The 20210-nt window shown below is 34.4% G+C and overlaps 2 protein-coding genes across 3 annotated transcripts; one reads left to right on the top strand and one right to left on the bottom strand.

Annotated features, from left to right (window-relative positions):
- The first annotated feature begins 2320 nt into the window (after positions 1-2320).
- On the top strand, positions 2321-4603 carry LOC133291731 (pentatricopeptide repeat-containing protein At4g39530-like). The gene has a single exon (XM_061490041.1). It carries the CDS (start codon positions 2321-2323, stop codon positions 4601-4603), a length of 2283 nt encoding a protein of 760 aa, XP_061346025.1.
- A 4134-nt stretch (positions 4604-8737) lies between these two features.
- On the bottom strand, positions 8738-19507 carry LOC133291762 (rab escort protein 1). Of its 2 annotated transcripts, XM_061490084.1 has the most exons (9): positions 18716-19507; positions 17471-17593; positions 17268-17367; positions 16591-16629; positions 16235-16481; positions 16071-16146; positions 10066-10258; positions 9592-9672; positions 8738-9337 (listed from the first exon to the last, which is right to left on the bottom strand). In XM_061490084.1, exons 1-9 carry the CDS (start codon positions 19426-19428, stop codon positions 9239-9241), a joined length of 1671 nt encoding a protein of 556 aa, XP_061346068.1. In that variant the 5' UTR covers positions 19429-19507; the 3' UTR covers positions 8738-9238. The 2 variants fall into 2 exon arrangements, with proteins under 2 accessions (XP_061346068.1, XP_061346069.1); XM_061490085.1 differs by lacking the exons at positions 8738-9337; positions 9592-9672; positions 10066-10258 and adding an exon at positions 14491-14580.
- Between the last annotated feature and the right edge of the window lie 703 nt (positions 19508-20210).

The raw sequence follows: 20210 nt of genomic DNA, 5'->3' as shown, positions 1-20210 counted from the left end.
TAGTGAGACAACCTATTTACTGATTATTAATAAAAGATATTTTTTGGTCTTTGAGTTCATGAATTTAAAATACAAGATCTTTTGTTATCAAAAAAAAAAAATACAAGATCTTTTTAATTCAATAATCCAAAAACTTTCACATGTTAATTAGTATAATGTAATAACTGCATCATTAGTTTTGCCTTTAAAATTATATTATTAGTTGTTCATAATATAGGTCAAATTCAGCATACTAATATTTAATTAACGGAGCAATATTTGCATATCTTATTAATAAACGAAAACTTACATTTTTAATAATATATATATATATATATATATATATATATATATATACTGTTATTAACTTATTATATGTTTTTGAGATATTATATCATTATTATAATTTAACATTTAACTTGTTTGAAATAATGAAAATAAATTTCTTTTAGTGTAACTTAAAACATATTAAAAAATCAAATAAATGAGTCTAATAAAGACCATTAACTTGTGTAGAAAAATAATAATAATGATAAGACCATTAACTTCACTAACGCAAATTATAAATTCACATCAGTTCCGTAAATAACGAAATATAACGGAGAAACAATTCGGTTTTCAATTCAAGCGTAGCATTTTGCTTACTTGTACTTGTTTTCATTAAATATTCGTGTTTGAATGTTTTATTTGCATTAATTACGTTTCTTTTGTGTTTTTGTTAATACAAAAGGATTTGTTTCGAGTAATAGAACTGGACAATTGAGAAAACCACAAATGATTACACCATGATGACGCCTTTTTTTGAAGAACAAATATTTTATATCCTAATCCTCTTTATAATCCTCCAAATTATGAACAAACATTTAATGGGTTTCCAATCCAAATATACTATTAATAAATTTTAAATAATAAGTATTTATTTGTTTTTTGTTTTTTATTTTAGAGGGATCACGTACAAGTTTGCGTTGAATGACGTCAATTTCAAAGAACCCCGTATTTTTTGCGGAAAGCACACGGAGATGATTATGCGTTCAACAAACTCGATACTGTTTACAGTAATTATTATTTTATATTTTTTGGAAAATGTTTGTTGCAATTATTTTATAAATTTAATATTTCTCATATTATAAAAAAATATTATGTGCAAATAAAAGATAAATTTATTTTTTGAGGAAGGTTATACTTATCACCTTTTTTTTACAATCTCTTACAATTATATCTTAACACCGTTGATTTCCGTCAATTAACAGTTATTATTTTTATAAATTAAACTCATTAATTAATTATTAATTCATAATAAATAATAACTGTTGATTAACAAAAATCAACAGTATTAAGATATGATTGTAAGAGGTTGTAAAAAAAAATTATAATTATAACTTTTCTCTTATTTCTTATAATACGATAAACATTAAACTTTTAATTTATTTATACTTTTTGAACTGTTGAAACGCCAGGTCTCTGTTACTGTTATACTGCCTTAACCTCTCCGTCCTTTTTTTTTTTAACTCCAATTGTGCTCAAATAGCTTCTCAGTTCCAAAACACGGTATGCGTGGCAGTTTCTGCTTTTGTGTGGATGTGTTTTATCATTTTTTTTTCTCTTTAAATTCGACGCACAATTTGAGCAATTAAATTTTCATAATTATATAATTTGTTTGACAAATTCCAGCTTTTTCATTAACAATAAAATCAAGGATTAAAAAAAGAGGGAGATTTTTTTTCTTATGGAAACCAAAAAACCGAGATTTAACTAGCAATCCAGACTTCACATCAAGTTTATATGCTAAAGGACATAATCATTCGTTTCAGTTAACAAAACTTTAAAGTGTGAAAACGCCCCCTTTTTGTTAAGAAAATTCATGCCTCAGTTTATATGCTAAAGGACATTATCATTCATTTCAGTTCACAAAACGTTGTAGTGGGAAACGCCCACTTTTTCCTTTTTGTTCTTTTCAGGAAAGTTTATGTCTCATGATTGCCCTTGAAATTATTTCCAACTCGGGTTGACATTTTTTAATATTGGAGTTAATAATAGTGTCAAAATTAAATTTATTTAAACATTGTTAATTAAAAAATATTAAGATTTTTGAAATTAAATCTTATCATATTTTATTTAACATGACCTTATAACTTCTTGTTCTTTTTTTTTTTTTTTTTCTCTCTTCCTATCTTCCATCTATCCTTATATGATTAAAATTCATCATATATTATTTTACACGTCCAATTCTTATGAACTTACTATCTTCTTATCCCTTGTTTCATGAATGTGTTGTGAGGGAAAAAAGGAATCTATTCAACAATCATAACTTCAAAAAAAAGGGGGTTTGTTTTAGCTTGACATGTGTAACGCAAATCAAATTATTGGAAGAATAACGATTGAACCATTTTTGCTGTCACTGGCAAAGACTTCAAAGCCCAGAACGCTGAGAGAGTGTAACCAAATCCATGCAAAGCTCATAGTCTCTCAATGCATTTCACAAACCCACTTAACCAACACCCTTTTGAGTTTGTACTCAAAATCTGCTCACTTCCGCCATGCACACCTCCTGTTCGACCAAATGCCTCACAGGAATGTTGTCACCTGGACAACCTTAATTTCCGCGCATCTTCGAACTGGGTCTCTCCCAAAAGCCTTTGAGATGTTCAATCACATGCGTGCAATGGATGAGAGACCCAATGAGTACACGTTCTCTGTTCTGCTTAGGGCTTGTGCTTATCCTGCTTTGCGGGATATGGGTTTGCAGATTCATGGTACCTTACTTCGTTCTGGGCTTGAGAGATACAAGTTTGCTGGGAGCTCTCTTGTATATATGTACTTCAACAGTGGCAATGGTCTCGGGGATGCATGTCGTGTTTTTCATGACTTGATGGAGAGAGACCTTGTTGCATGGAATGTTATGATTTCTGGGTTTGCTCAAGTTGGCGATTTTAGCATGGTTCAGAGGTTGTTTTCTGAAATGTGGGAAATTCAAGGCTTGAAACCCGATAATAGTACACTTAGTAGCTTCCTGAAGTGCTGTTCTTCGTTGGAAGAGGTGAAGCAAATTCACGGGCTTGCATCCAAGTTTGGTGCTGAAGTTGATGTTGTGGTGGGCAGTGCTTTGGTTGACTTGTATGCCAAATGTGGGGACTTAAGTTCTTGCAGGAAAATCTTTGATTCCATGGAGGAGAAGGATAATTTTGTTTGGAGTTCCATCATTTCAGGCTATACCATAAATAATAGAGGAGAGGATGCTGTGCATTTCTTCAAGGACATGTGTAGACAAAGATTGAAACTAGATCAGCATGTATTATCGAGTACATTGAAAGCTTGTGTTGAAATAGAGGACTTGAACACAGGAGTTCAAGTGCATGGCCAAATGATAAAAAATGGGCATCAGAAAGATTGTTTTGTAGCAAGTGTGCTGTTGACTCTCTATGCCAGTCTTGGTGAACTAATGGATGCGGAAAAGTTGTTCAGAAGGATTAATGATAAAGATATTGTAGCATGGAACTCTATGATCTTGGCTCATGCTCAGCTGGAGCAGGGATCTGGCCACTCTATGCAACTATTACAAGAATTTCGTCGAACAACCTTTTTGCAAATTCAAGGTGCCACTCTGATTGCTGTTTTAAAGTCTTGTGAGAATAAATCAGATTTACCTGCAGGTAGACAAATTCATTCACTTATACTGAAATCAAGTGTAGGTCATCATACTTTAGTTGGCAATGCATTAGTCCACATGTACTCTGAGGGTAGACAAATTGGTGATGCATTTAGAGCTTTTGATGACATTGTTTGCAAAGATGATAGTTCTTGGAGTTCTATTATTGGAACTTATAAACAAAATGGGATGGAATCAGAAGCATTAGAGCTATGCAAAGACATGTTGGCTGATGGAATCACTTTTACTAGTTATAGCCTTCCACTATGTATTTCAGCTTGCTCACAACTTTCAGCTATAGGTGTGGGTGAACAATTGCATGTTTTTGCTATTAAGTGTGGTTACAATCATGATGTCTATGTTGGAAGTTCCATTACAGATATGTACGCTAAATGTGGAAACATGGGGGAGTCAGAGAAAGTTTTTGGTGAACAAATAGAGCCAAACGAAGTAATTTATAATGCCATGATCTGTGGATATGCACATCATGGAAAAGCACAGCAAGCCATAGAAGTATTCAATAAGATAGAGAAGAAAGGTTTGACCCCCAATCATGTAACTTTCTTAGCTGTGCTATCAGCTTGTAGCCATGCAGGTTATGTAGAAGATACTTCGTATTTCTTTACATTGATGCTTCACAAATACAAGATTAAGCCAGAATCTGAGCATTATTCGTGCCTAGTTGATGCCTATGGTAGGGCTGGAAGGCTGGAAGAAGCTTATCAAATAGTGCAAAAGGATGGAAGTGAATCAGCATGGAGAACATTACTTAGTGCCTGTAGGAATCATAATAACACAAAAATTGGAGAAAAATCTGCAATGAAGATGATAGAATTGAATCCCAGTGATCATGCTTCTTATATTCTTCTTTCAAACATTTACATTGGAGAGGGAAAATGGGAAGAAGCTCTTAAATGTAGGGAGAAAATGACTACAATTCATGTGAAGAAAGATCCAGGAAGTAGTTGGTTGATGTGAGGATCAATGAGACCCAGTAGGGTATGTGTTTTATACTAATGACTCACCATTATTGGACTGCATTAAAAAATAAAAAATCAAAGAAAGAAGAAGTTTCATTATATGGGTCTAGCCTTTGTTGACGGTAGAACTATTTGTTCCCAATTTAATTTACAGAAGTAAAAAAAAATGTTGAACAATAACTTTGCTAATATCAAAGTTCCTAATTTCAACCTAAAATTAAGTTACCATATTTCAGGTAGCATCAAGATTATTGATTCTAATTGATATAAGGGATAGGTTATTCTACCTGCCTACTCTGCTTATCACCCTCCAACACCATCAGATTAGAATCTCAAAAAGAGAGAGAAAGATAAATCAATTTAGTCATAATGGTGTTAAGATCATTGATTTTTAAGTGAGGTATTTGCAGGAAAAGTATCTTGATTGGTCATGACTTTTTAAAAATTTTGAGTTTGCTCTTCGGTTTGAATGTTTTCGAAATCTAAATCATATCAAATCAAATATATTTAATTTTTAAATCAAGTCAATCAAATTAAATTTAAAATTTGGGGAGATTATACTTACCATCATCACTCTTACTAATTTGTGAACGAGAACAGTTTTCCTGTTAATTTCTTCCTCTGATTTCATTTTTTTTTCTTTCTTTTTTGTGTGTGGAGGCCTTGTTCATATGTGGTCTAATGTTTGATGCCCCTTCCAACCAAATGAACAGTGTGTTCTGCATTTGCAAGCATCAATGCCATTTTATACAAAACTATTATAATCAATTTTATTTTTTTTTGGGTAAACACTATATAATCAATTTAATTGATAGTTAACTATTACTTGCAATTGTGACTGTGATGCTTTGTGATTTTATTTATTTTTAATTTTTTGTGTTGAATGAGAAAATATAATTAAGAAATTGCTTGGCATGGTAATGTTATCTCATTCATAAGTAATTATTTTGATATTTTAGTATTGTAGGTATTCATGCTTGGAATGTCACGGTAAGAAGAAAGTAAAATGTTTGAAAATCTCAACAATTTTATACCCTTCATTATAACATGTATACCAATTTAGATGCGTCTATTTTTGTTCCCTATTAAATATGAAGATTATTCAATAAAGAAAGGACAAAAACATTTCATGTTTAAAAAAATTCGTTGACATCAAGCACATAATAATGGGATTATTACGCTCATTGAGCATTTTCTCAAGGCTCCTGACAGCGCTTTCTTTCTCCAAAATATTTACTGAAACTAAGTAATTAAAGCGGAAAATAAAAATATAGAATGGCGAAAATAAGTATCAATGGCACAAACACATCTTTGGTGCTATTACACGAGCACATCTTTGGTGCTATTAGAATATGTACTCCTTTACTAAAAGTAGAAAGGGTGATGGTTTAGGAAAAAATATTATTCTCTAACACACCCCCTCACATAAATGATAATTTGTGTTTATATTCTTTCAATACTCCTGTAATATTGAAGATATTTTCCAATGGCACAGGAAATGAATAAATGATACACCGAGTCTTCAATACTCCCGTAGTATTGAAGATATTTCCGAATGGCACAGGGAATCATTGCATCATGTGCTTTGCATACCATTATTTTGCTATTCTTTTTTAATCTTTTATTATGTTATTTTAAAGATTATAAAAAAATCACCTTTCTTTCATATATTTTTAGTTTGTAATTTATATTTTTTTTTGGTGCAAATATGTTTTAAATATATACATTTGTTTAATTTTAAATTCGTGTACAATTTTACATAAATGAATACGCTTTAATAATTGAGTAAATAATCTAATAAAATTTAAAAAATTAACACAATTTGTGTTTATATTCTTTCATATTTGTTTAATTTTAAATTCGTGTACAATTTTACATAAATGAATACGCTTTAATAATTGAGTAAATAATCTAATAAAATTTAAAAAATTAACATAATTTGTGTTTATATTCTTTCATATTGAGTTGACAGGTTAATCATTTAATAACAATAAATTATATTAAAATCCTATCATAGTCTTGAGTTACGATGTAATGACACTTCAAAAACCTTGACGTGTGATACTCGATCCGACATTTTTTGACACTCCCCAACACTTCAATATGCGTTGCAGAGACTCAAAAAAGGGTTCAAATGTTATGTTGCATTTTTTTTTTGGTAACTGATCATAATTACTTCTTTGAGGTGAATCAGAACTCCCTGGTATCCCCACGGGTTTGACTCTTTGAGCCGCCTATGGGACTAATCCAGAGTTCGGGTGCGAGTCCAAGGATTACGGTACTTATGCCCCTCCCCAGATGGTGTTGGTAGGATTCGAACCGAGGTCCTCTCCCACCACTCAGTCCCCATGCTACCAACTGAGCCACCACACTTAGGTTGTTACGTTGCGTTTTTAATTCCAATTATTAGATTCGTTGGATTACAATTATCATTTTATTAAATTTAATATAAATATTTGTGATATCTTATATTTTTTTGCAAAATTGATGGGTATTATAAGTTTAACTTCATTTTTTTATTAAATTATTAAATATTAAATATAATATACACTACATAAATTAAAAATATTATTTAATATCAAAATGTGTCCTAACATGTTGAAATCTAATATATTTAAAAATTAATGTATCGTATCATATCTCGTGTCTCATGTAGTGCACACATAGGTCGGGGAATTATTTTCTAATTTAACATAAGATAAAATAAATTTTTTAAACACGCATATGGAGTAATGAGACTTATTTATATTTTTTTCTCTCTCTTCTATTATCTCTCCTCTCACCTTTATATGTATGTCTAGTAAAATAATTTTATCTCATGTTAAATGAAAAAAATAATTCCACTCGAAACCAAAAGTAATTTTTCTTTAAAAAAGAATTAGATAAGATTCTCATGTTAAATGAGAAAAACAATTGCACTCGAAGGAACCAAAAGTAATTTTTCTTTAAAAAAAATTAGATAAGATTGTCGAAGAACTAGTGATAATTTTTAATGAAAAGAAAGTGCATAATTTTTTTGTAAAAGTTTTCATAACTTAAATCGAAAAAAATCATGTACACAGTATTTTAATTCAATAAGAATATCACCAGATTCACCAGCAAACTGCAAACGAAAGGGCTTTTGATTCATTCGTTCCAAGACGAAGTCAAGTTTTCCCCAGGTATATCTCCAAAACCTACAATGTTTCAGGTGTTCATGTGTGTACATAACAATTTTCTTAGAATCAATTTTTTTTTTTTTCTTTTAACTTTTGTTCTCAGGAACGTAAATGGATAAAACCTGCCATTGCCATCACCACCACTACCATCATCGCAGTCACTGCCATCACCACCACCACTATGCCATCACCATTCCATCATCACGGCCATCACCATTCCCACCAACTACTACCATCATCGCCGCATCCACTGCCATCACCACCATCACCATGCCATCATCAACACCACCATGTCATCACCACCACCACCACCATGTCACCATCGCCACCATTACCACCATCAGCTGCAGCCACTGCCACCACTACCACCACTTATGATGCACGGACACGGACACGGGACACGTTAATTCTAAAAAATGTCATATTTGGACACGTTGGGACACGTTTTGATATTAAATAAAAATTTTAATATATACAATATAATTTATATTTAATACATATAAAAGTCCATAATAAGTCATATAACCAATCAAATATTTAAATTTCATAACATTAATATAAATATAAATAATTTTTCGTACTTTGTTAATTTTTCATGTCAAATTTCATAACAAAAAAAAATTAATTTATAAATTATTTCTTTTATATTTAGTTAACAAAATAAAATTAAGATTTAAAAAAAAAAAAAAAAAAAACGTGTCCGAGCGTGTCCTAGCATTGACCGCGTGTCGGAAAAACGTGTCAGAGAGTTGACCGCGTGTCCCCAAATGTTGACCGCATGTCAGACACGTGTCCGACACACAAATTTTTTTTGGATGAGCATGTCCGTGCTTTACTGACCACCACTATCGCCACCATTACCACCACCACCGTGCTTTAAGGAAAATGATGATCCGAAAAAAAATTATGCTTAATAAAAAAAAAATTATTATATTATTTGTTGTATTATCAAACACAATTCTCATTCTTAAAAATAGAAAAAATTGTTTCTTTTCAGAAACCGTGCCAGAAACATAATGATTATCATATACACCATATTTCAAATATATTGCAACAGATTCATACAGGTCCTAACCTCATAAAATTATAAAATCAAATTGTTTTCAAAATACAAATTGCAGATGAAGATATAGGATCTTGAGCACCATACTTCAGCCCCAAAACTTTGAAACTTCCACTATTCCACATCTTTTGAAAGTGGCTCATAGGTGGGATATACAACACCAAATCAATATCTGTATGCTTGACAAAAATTCAGAATCAGTAACTACTACTTCACTTGGGCCCCCTTTTGGTTTCTTTTCACCCATAAAGTAGGAACTGGAACCTTTCGCCTCCTTAATTACAAATTAAGCCTACATCTTCAATTCTTCGGGGCATTCCATGCGCTTATAATTTTAAAACACCCTTTCTCCCAGATCTTGACGTTGAAGTTCTCACATGAGATGCTCAGATAGTTTTGACTTTGACCTCGATTAGCTCTCCAGAGTTATCCCATTATCATCATCCATAGTATCTTCAGGTGCTGTCGTCTTTGGAAAGAATTCTTCATTCGGGTACATTTGACCAAATAGCTGTGAGAGTACCACCACCAAATTAGTAAGCATCCGTGACGGTGCTAATTGTTAATTAACGATCATAACTTTTTTTTTGGTCTTTACATATTCAATTTGCCAAAGTAAATGCTTCCGTGCACAAATGTTTTCCCAATTCATTTGCCTACTTTTCATGAACAAAAATTGCGAGCAACTTATTCAAAAGTAAGGGGTCTAGCTATGATGACATACAGCGAAAAATCATTCTGAAACCAAGAATACCAAAGACATACCTTCTCAGTTGCATCTAAAAGGTCATTGTAGTTTAGATTTCCATCCGGTGTAGGAGTGGATCTGATAGATTCAAATTTACTCTGAAATAGAAATAACGGTATATCTGTAAGTCAATAAAATGATGTCATTATAAATGTTACACATATTTGAATCACATCTGTCATTAAAAATTTTTAAAACACTGCCTAGTGGCCAGTGATTGTGTTACATAAAAAAATGTAAGACGTGTCCTTAGGAACCCTAATACTTTCTTTAATCTCAAAGATTTTTAAAAAAAAATAGAGAGAGAGAGGGAGAGGGGGAAAGAGAGGGGGGGGATAGACTCCATAATGACCAAAACAAAGCAGACATTCAAATAGTGATGGATGAAGCAAAAGAAATCACGCAGGAAATAAGAGCACACACAATATGCAGGTAAAAATTAACATCATGGAAGAAAGAAATCAGTGAACAAGTCAGAATCAGAAGCGCACCATAGTTAATTTCTGAATATAAAATGCACTCCAGAGCACAATGGGTTTTATATCTTCACTATCACTTTGAACAATGGGAATACTTTCAGGGTTTTCAGATACAGGCAGTGTAAGAAGAGCATTCATGGCTGCTTTTAGTAACTTCTTTCCTTCATCAGCATCATTGCACAAAGTGGAAAAGTATAAAATAAAGCTGAGAAAGAGAAGTCAAACATGGTCAGTTTAAGTTCAAGTTCACTCAACGAGGGAAAATATATGTTATTACTAGGTGCTGACCGTGAATATGGTAACATAAAGAAATAGAATTTTAAAGGTAAATGTAAATCATGCCAGAAGCTGTCAGCCTGTCACTATCTTGAAGGCCACAATCAATATACATAAACAATGACAAGAAAAACAAGCTAATATGCAGCAAAAATCAAAACAAATATATTCTGAATGAGAGCAATTAAATTACAAAAATATTTTTAGATATATTTGGTATCATCTCACACCCAATAAAAAAATGCATAAAATGGTTCACTTTTTTTTTTTTTTTAATGTTTCCTCTCATTGCTAAGAGTGAGTGACATCTTCTACGCAATCGTTGTTGAATAATGGAGGTAAGCACCATCGGCAGTCATCATAATAATGGGGTGAAGCGATGATTTTAGAACATGAACTGCATCTATGTTGATACAAATAAAGGTTTCATGAAAGATATCATTAGCATTACAAATTAAATTTCCTTCAAGAATACTGTAAGAAAATTTAAAAAACCATTTCCTTCAAGAAAGCTGTAAGAAAATTTAAAAATTTTAAAAACCCCTTTCAACTATATTTACCGTGTGAGTTACCCAATGAATTTAAAAATAGTGCTAGACATCCCCCCTGAGTTTTTCACACTGCTATTAGCACGTCTGTTTGAATAATAGACCGAGTACATGAAAACTCAGAGCCAAGACATCTGAACCTGAACCAAGTTCCAAATTCCTACCCTTCTTGGCATCTCTTCCTAAGCTTCATCCATATGAAGAATAGGCACGATTTGGAAAACCTGCCTTCTAGAGATGAGATCTGAAGCCCATCACTAGTTTCTTGGGTCCTTCACTTTAAAAAAAAAAAAAAAAAAAGCAAGATGGATCTTCCTCTGTCAAGTGTTAGATGCATCCTTTTGATAAAATAAAATGCAAGCTGCTTGCAAAGGGATTTAGTTATGTAGTTTGGCTGTAATATTGATATTTGCTCCTTTGTTCAAGAGGAGCTTTGGAGGTTTGTTCATGGATTGAAGTAACGAACGCTCAAATTATTTCTAATATGATTTGTTGGTAGTTGTTAATCTTATTATATTGAAAAGAAGTTTTTGTATATTGATTTTGAATAAATTACATGAGTGAGTATTTATACAAGAAAGAATCGCTAAGAATGACTAAGCGATGACTAATCAATCCTATCACAATCCTAATCACAATCAATTCTAATCAATCACAATTAATCCTAATCAATCATAATCAATCCTAATCAATCATAATCAATCCTAATTAATAGGAAATAAAAACGGAAACATGTTTGAATTCTAATTTTCTACACTCCCCCTCAAGTTGGGAGGTAAATATTGATCATTCCCAACTTGCCAATCAAGTCTTCGAATGCTGGACGGTGTAGGCCCTTGGTAAGGACATCTGCCGTTTGCTCTTTGGTTGGAACATATATCAAATGCACACTTCCATCATCTAATTTTTCTTTGATGAAGTGACGATCAACTTCCACGTGCTTTGTTCGATCATGATGCACAGGATTTTGAGCAATGCTAACAGCTGCCTTGTTGTCACAATATAGTTTTATTGGTAGGGAATATGAAATCTTCAACTCTTGAAGAAGTCTTCTCAACCAGATTCCTTCACAAACTCCATGAGCTAAAGCTCGAAATTCTGCTTCAGCACTACTTCTTGCAACCACTGTTTGCTTTTTGCTTCTCCAAGTAACAAGATTTCCCCACACATAGGTGCAATAGCCTGAGGTAGATCTTCTGTCTACTGATGAGCCTGCCCAATCTGCATCAGTGTAGATTTCAATTGTCCTTTTATACCCCTTTTTAAAGAATAATCCTCTTCCTGGAGTATTCTTGAGGTATCTAAGCACCCTATAGACTGCACTAAGATGCTTCTCCTTGGGTGAGTGCATGAATTGACTAATCATACTCACCGCAAAGGCAATGTCAGGACGCGTATGAGATAAGTAGATTAGTTTACCAACCAATCGCTGATATTGTTCTTTATCCACCTCATTTCCATCTTCAATACCTAACTTGGTATTAGGTTCCACAGGTGTCTCAGCAGGTTTATACCCTAACATTCCTGTTTCCAACAAAAGATCTAGAACATATTTCTTTTGTGTTAGAGTGATACCTGTTTTGCTCCTAGCAACTTCCATACCAAGGAAATATTTGAGAGTGCCAAGGTCTTTGAGTTCAAATTGAGCTGCTAGAAATTTCTTCAAGGTGTTCAATTCCTCAATATCATCACCTGTAAGAATTATATCATCTACATATACAATAAGAATAGCAATTTTACCATCCTTAGAGTGTTTGTGGAAGAGAGTATGATCAGTCTGTGCTTGAATGAAGCCTCTTCTTTTGACTGCTTGTGTGAATTTGTCGAACCATTCTCTGGGAGACTGTTTCAATCCATATAGAGACTTTTTTAGTTTACACACTGATCCATTTCCCTTTTCAAAACCAGGTGGAGGATCCATATAGACTTCTTCATGTAAGTCACCATTTAGGAATGCATTCTTCACATCTAACTGTTGCAGAGGCCAATCTAGATTGGCAGGAAGAGATAAGAGAACTCGGATGGTATTGACTTTAGCAACCGGAGCAAAAGTCTCATGATAATCTATCCCATGAGTCTGAGTGAAACCCTTTGCAACCAATCTTGCCTTGTATCTGTTGATGCTATTATCTGCATTGAATTTTATTGTAAACACCCATTTGCATCCTACTGCCTTTTTTCCTTTGGGTAGGGTCACTATCTCCCAAGTTCCATTTCTTTCTAAAGCATTCATTTCTTCAAAGACAGCATCCCTCCATTTTTTATCATTGAGAGCCTCATGTATATTTCTCGGTATCTTTGTACTATCCAACATAGTATTGAAAGCACGAAACCCTGGGGACAACTTTCCATATGAAATATGATTAGAAATAGGATGAGTAGTACAAGATCGAGTACCTTTTCTGAGAGCAATGGGCAAGTGTAGATCATTTTCACCATGACACTCAAGTATTGGGGTGCTGGAACTAGAACATGGTTCAGAATCCTGGCAGTGTAGAGGCTCTGGGTTATTCACACTTTGAGGAGGCTTTCGCCTGCTATAAACTTGTCCCCATTTTGAGGAGGCTCCTGATGGTGAGGATTCTGTAGCTCCCCCTGTTTCTAAAAGTAGAGGTAATACTGTGGCATTAATAGGTTCCCATGACTGATCTTCATCTACTCCTATAGACTCCCCCTGAAGAGAAGTCGAGGGGAAGAAAGGGTCATTCTCAGAAAAAGTGACATCCATAGAGACAAAGACCTTACGAAGAGAGGGTGAATAACACTTATAGCCACGTTGAGTAGGAGAATAACCAATAAAGACACACTGGAGAGACTTAGGATCAAGCTTAGACCGTTGATGGGAGGGAATATGGACAAATACAACACAACCAAATAACTTGAGAGGTAAGGAGGAGACACCTCGGAAGGAAGGGAAGATACGAACAAGACTAGAAAGAGGAGACTGAAATTTCAGAATGCGAGATGGCATTCGATTTATCAGATACGAGGCAGTGAGAACTGCCTCTCCCCAAAGATATTTAGGAACACTCGTGGTAAACATAAGAGCCCGAGCAACTTCAAGGAGATGTCGGTTTTTTCTTTCCGCAACTCCGTTTTGTTGGGGTGTGTCAGGACACGAGCTTTGGTGAAGGATGCCATGTTGGGAAAGATATTCTCCAAGAATAGAGTTAAAATACTCTTTGCCATTATCTGTACGAAGAATTTGTATAGCAACTTGGAATTGGGTTTGAACCATGGCATGAAATTTTTTAAACACGGATGCAGCATCGGACTTATCCTTTAGAAGATACACCCAACAAACTCGAGAATGGTCATCAATGAAGGTAATGAACCATCGAGTACCTGAAATATTTTTAACACAGGCTGGACCCCATACGTCGCTATGAATTAAGGAAAATGGGGAAGAGTCATGGTGAACTTTAGAAGGATAATGAGCACGAGTATGCTTGGCAAGTTGACAAATATCACAAGAAAACAAACTTGGACTTTTATTAATAAATAAGTTTGGCAACAACTTCTGAAGATAAATAAAATTTGGATGGCCTAGCCTACGATGCCACAGCATAACATCATTACATGAATCAAAAGGAAACATAGAGTTTTTTTCTACGAAAACAGCTTCATGAGTCACATCCTCCTCAAAGTAGTAAAGTCCACCATCCTCTCTAGCACTGCCAATCATCCTCTCCGAGTCCTGTTCCTGAAAAACACAACCATGTGGAAAGAATTTAGCAAAGCAATGCAACTCAGAGGTGAGCTTGCTAATGGAAATGAGATTACAAGTCAGAGAAGGAACATAAAGAACTGATGTCAAAGTAATCAGCTCAGAAAGTTTAATGGTTCCGTGTCCCGCAATATGGGAAAAACTGCCATCGGCGATCTTGACCCGAGAAGGTTCAGAATATGGAGTGTATGAACAAAACAAGCCAAGATTACCTGTCATATGATCAGAGGCTCCAGAATCAAGGATCCAATGATTTTGACTATCAACATGGAAAGTTGTACCTTGCTGGACCACATGACTAGTGGCCTTAGGAGGTTGCTCGTGGTAATAAAAAGAGTGTTTTGAGGAAGCCATGAATAAAAAGAGAAGGGTTGACCGTTGATGAAAAATCAAGTTTTGTAAACTTTTGATCTGACCTCTGGAACAGGAAGGGGAGAAGCCGGCGAGAAGGTCTGTGCAAGTCGCGACGGAAAAAAAAAACGTCTGGAAGGCGGCGCGTGGTGGCGCGTGCAGCGGCTGACGGCGATGGGTCCAGCGGCGGTCGACTCGTCGGATCCTTCTGAGTCGAATGGTCACCTCACTTTTTTGATCGGAGGTCAGTAAACTAGGTTTCTGTGTTGGACAGATTCAAGGCGGTGTTTGACGGTGATGGAAGTGTTTGGATGGTTATTTCAGATTTGAATTAGGGTAGGAACGAACCCGCTCTGATACCATATTGAAAAGAAGTTTTTGTATATTGATTTTGAATAAATTACATGAGTGAGTATTTATACAAGAAAGAATCGCTAAGAATGACTAAGCGATGACTAATCAATCCTATCACAATCCTAATCACAATCAATTCTAATCAATCACAATTAATCCTAATCAATCATAATCAATCCTAATCAATCATAATCAATCCTAATTAATAGGAAATAAAAACGGAAACATGTTTGAATTCTAATTTTCTACATATTATTAAGGGGATGCTCTCCCTATCAGCCTTATAATGCTTTGGTTATTGATATTCAGAGTTTGCTTCAGAGGAATTGGAATGTTTAGATAGGCCATGGGCATATCATTTAGAAAACTCGAGGCATGAATTACAGTTAGAGATTAGAGTGTTTGGTGTGCAGTAACGGTGTATGTTATTATGGGGTAATTCACACAATATGCAAATATATTTATAATTTTAACCAAAGAAAAAAGTATCTTTTTTTATTAAGTGGACCCAAGACCCGGAAATTTTTGTAAAATATTTTCATATTGTTACAAAATATATAAACCAGAGGTACTATGTTTCGCAAAATAAGTTGTTTGAGTCACTACAGAATACTTAATGATTACCAGATCCCAACCTACACTAAATGACAGAAAAAATTTAAAGTACAAAATATAAGATTTAGAAAAGGGAGAAATGAAATTTAAAGCAAAAGCAACTACAAAATAAGAGCATCCCAATGTATATAAGGTAAAAAACTTACGTGCCCCCAGGACAAACAGCAAGATTTGATCCTATCTGAAGAGCTCTGATTGATGTCACCTGCTCAGGATACAAAGCTAGAGGGAAGAGAGAAAAAAGTTAATTTATTTCTCATGTTTTTACATGCCGCTTGTTAACACAATGCAGTAATTAAATCTCTCTTACATCTAGGAGGATACACCACTGAGCAATTTGATACATCTGGCTTTATTGAACTCCTGGTGACACATATTCCCCTAGCCACTATTCCTTTAATATCTATTTGACTCAACATTTGGAGCCTTTCACTGGGAAAATCTCTAGGAGACAAAGACAATGGTGATGGAATCGTGAAGGATGGATCCAAGATTAGCTGATGGCTATATAAATCCTGACCCGAAGCTAATCTAACACCTTTATAAAACCCAGTAACCTGCAATGTTGATTAAAAATGACAAAGATGAAATTGCACTTGAGGCAATCCAACCTCATCTCTTCCCACAAAAAAGTATTAAACACAGATCAAAGATGTATTTTTTCACCTTATCCATAAGCAGAGAAACAACTGGCATTCTGAGAACCTGAATAAAAAAAGTTTAAGATGTAAATAAGCATATACGTTCAACAAAACAACCAAAAAAATTTAAAAAAAAAATATGTATACAGGAAAATAGTTAAAAAGTCATTTAGTTAGCCAAGAAAATATCAGAAAACGTCCCAACATTAACATGAACAGAACATAGATAAATGAGTTTCATCCTAATGCAAAAATATTGTTATGATGACAACAATCAGCACAGAGTCAATGGCTCCACTAAATTGAATAATAATTGTAAAAAAAGTATCCCCATCTAGCAACATTTGAATTTCATCCCTTTAACCATAACTACAGTCCCGGCATTCAGAAAGAAAGATCCAGGAAATGCCAAGTATGACAAATTCCATGACAACAGGATAGCTGAACCCAAGTTTCCTTCTATCATACATACGATATGAAGACACTTAAAAAAGCAACAACCTAAAAATGGAAGAAAGAGACACACACAAGAAGCATTTTATATACAGAGTCCACGTATAAAACAAAGTTCTTTTTATCTTTTTTCTGATAGAAACAAAACAATATTTAAACGAAAGCATTCAAGTTTCAAAGAGAATGAAGTTAAGCCTTAAGGTTGTAAGAAATTTTCCCAAATAGTATCATAAATCCATTGAAACTTACATAAATGCAACCCTTGACAGCAGCACGACGACAAAAAGCTTGTGGCAGTTCTCCTTCACCATAAATAGGATAAAGCAAAGCCCCTGGTGCATTGGGAAACCTGAGAGAACCAAGATAAGTATGTATTAATAAATTAATCACGATCTCTTAAATAAAAAATTAAGGTAATTATAGCACAAGAAACAATAAGAATAAGAGCTTACCTTCCAACAGATGAACTGTATTGAGCTAAACGATCTATTCCATCTTTTGTTTTAAGTAAATCTTTACAAACCTCGTCATTGTCTTGGTCATAATCTACCATGGCTATAGCATATAAAAGAATCCTGTAGAAGACAAATAGGTATTACCTGAGCATACTCATGCAGGTTAACAGGTTATGCAGTCTCTATATACAGTTAGGCATGACATACTTTATTCAAAAATGCCAATCAAAGAGGAAAGAATATAGTTCTCTTCATTGCACAAGAAGGTGATCAACTTCAAAGAAAAATTTACTTAACACCCCACTGTGTTAAGCATAAGAAGCAAACAAACTGAGCCACTACCAAACATTCCAAGATTTTAATTGTTTCATCCAATCATCAGATTTCACTTATAATATAAAAAACAACAGCTTCAGGGAAAGAGAAACCAAACCACTCCCCATTAAACCCCGAATTGCAAAGGTAGGGGTGAAGACAATCCTTGTTTGCAATCTTACCCTTACATATTTGTAAAAAGAGTGTTTCCCGGATTCAAACCCATGGCCTTTTAGTTACAAAGCAGCTTTACCACTGCTCCAAGTTCGCCCTCTTCTTCGAGGAATGAGAAACAATTAATAGAATTCAAAAGCTAGTCAAAAATCAATTCACCAATCAATGGGGAAAGGGGGGATATTCAGAATTGTCCAGAAGAGTCTCTTCTATTGTTCTTAAAGTGTAAGTCACCTCTGTGTGATTTTGATTTTCAAAGCACAACATTTAAAATTCTTACCCCTAATTTCTCATACCTTAAAAGTATGGCAATGAAATATCAAACTACAAGCCACAAATTTCACTGCCAATAAAGAAACAGCATACAGAACAATATTATCCCCTGATTTTGTCTTAGCAAGTGTTAAAATGCTGAAGGACCAGTGCTGAGTGTAACCCGGGACTGCAGAAACTGCCATCTCCAGAATGTTGGTAATTATCAGGTAACAAAACACCCTTAACTATTAATCAAGTCAACAATGGTGTATGGTGTATGCACTAATCTGAAGACTTGTATTGGCACACACACATATATACACACTTATCTATTTAATAAATTGCTATATAACTTCAAAAGTTCCGAAAACAAGAATCAGATATAACACAATCAAAGGAAAAATCCCCTATGCTCAAAAAAGATAAAACAGGGCGGAAAGGAAAATTGGCATATAAATTAAAAATCAATTCTCACTAGCAAATAGAAATGGTCAATACGATTTTATCTTGGGCGGCAACCGCATTTTCTCCAAGAAACTAACAAATGGACTCTCCAGATCTTCCTCCAAAATTCTTTCACTCTGATTATCATCAGCCAAGTGCTGCTGAACAAGCTTGAAGAACCTCATCAATTGGTTCTTTTCCTTGAGGGAAAGGTTCTTGTCTCTGAAAATTGCCCCACGAGAATCTGGCACATTCACCAAAACCCCATTCGCTTCGTACACGAGGCTCGCATCGACCCCTTTGAACTCCAAATACTGTGCAGCACCTGACTTCAACAACAGATCAATGGCCTTGTCGGCGCTAAACAATGCCCTGGGCCCTCCCAAATCCAGGTTGAATTTTCTCGAATTTTCTCGCAGAACCACTGTTTCATCATCAGAAGCGCATGAAACGATCTCCACGTCGGAGTACAGCGGTTGCCGGATGAGCTCTATAACGACGTGATCGGAATCGCCAGATATGGCGGCGGCGGCGGCTGTGTTTGCAGGGATAGAATTAGAATTGAGGTAAGAAGTGAGTTCGTCGAGGGAGAGAGAAGTGAAGTGGCTTCCGTAGAAGGAGTTCGGATCGAGGTGGAGGACAGTCTTTCCGACGGCAGATGTTGCAGCGGCGATGACTGATTCCGGTAGACCGGTGCCGACGATGATGAGATCGAAGTTCGCCGGGTCAATCAGAGGGTAAGACGAAGCTTCTTCGGCTTCGCTCATTGCTTTGACGGCGCGTGCAGGTTATTCGCCACCTGTGCCGTGAAATAAATAGGTGGCAAATTGAAGAGCGTTTGCCTGTTCGGTGCTGAAGCAAACGACCTTGTCGTTTTAGCTACAGTTGGAAAGTAGTATAGAGTAGTTGATTGCTAGTGGAATTACCGAATTACCACCATCATCAGTTTTGGCCCAATCAATTTAACCCGATAATTTTCTTAAATTGGGCCAATTCATTTATGTTAAAACTTTTACGTTAGCCCAGCTCATCGCACTTGGCTTATTAACAAAAAAATTTGTTGTAAATATTTGCGACTTGCGAGCCGAAACTCCCGTATGTACGTTGTTAGGGCTACATTCAAAACAAACCAAAAAAAATAAAAAAAGAGAAAAAAAATAAAAATAGTATTTTACAAAGTACGCATCTATGTTAATTTAAAGAAATATTAAATTTTGACATGTTAAGACACGTTTTAATATTAAATACTATTTTAATATATATAATACAGTTTATATTTAATACATATAGCAGCTCATAATAAGTCATATAATCTGATAATCAATTAAATATTCAAATTTCATAACATAAATATAAAAAAAAATAACTTTTTATTTTAAGTCAAATTTCATAATAGAAAATATTTGATTTATAAATTAATTTTTCATGTTTAGTTAAAAAGATAAAAATAAAATAAAATTTGGATATAAAAAAAAAGTCAAAAAATGTTGAACACGTGTCGAAAAACGTTGAATGTGTGTCGGAGCATTGACTGCTTATCGAAACATGT

The sequence above is a fragment of the Gastrolobium bilobum genome, unplaced genomic scaffold (genome assembly GCF_033153095.1).
Source record: "Gastrolobium bilobum isolate Gb01-03AN ecotype WA unplaced genomic scaffold, APGP_CSIRO_Gbil_v1 utg1885, whole genome shotgun sequence".
Classification (NCBI taxonomy): domain Eukaryota; kingdom Viridiplantae; phylum Streptophyta; class Magnoliopsida; order Fabales; family Fabaceae; genus Gastrolobium; species Gastrolobium bilobum.
This window is presented reverse-complemented; position numbering and strand designations above follow the sequence as displayed.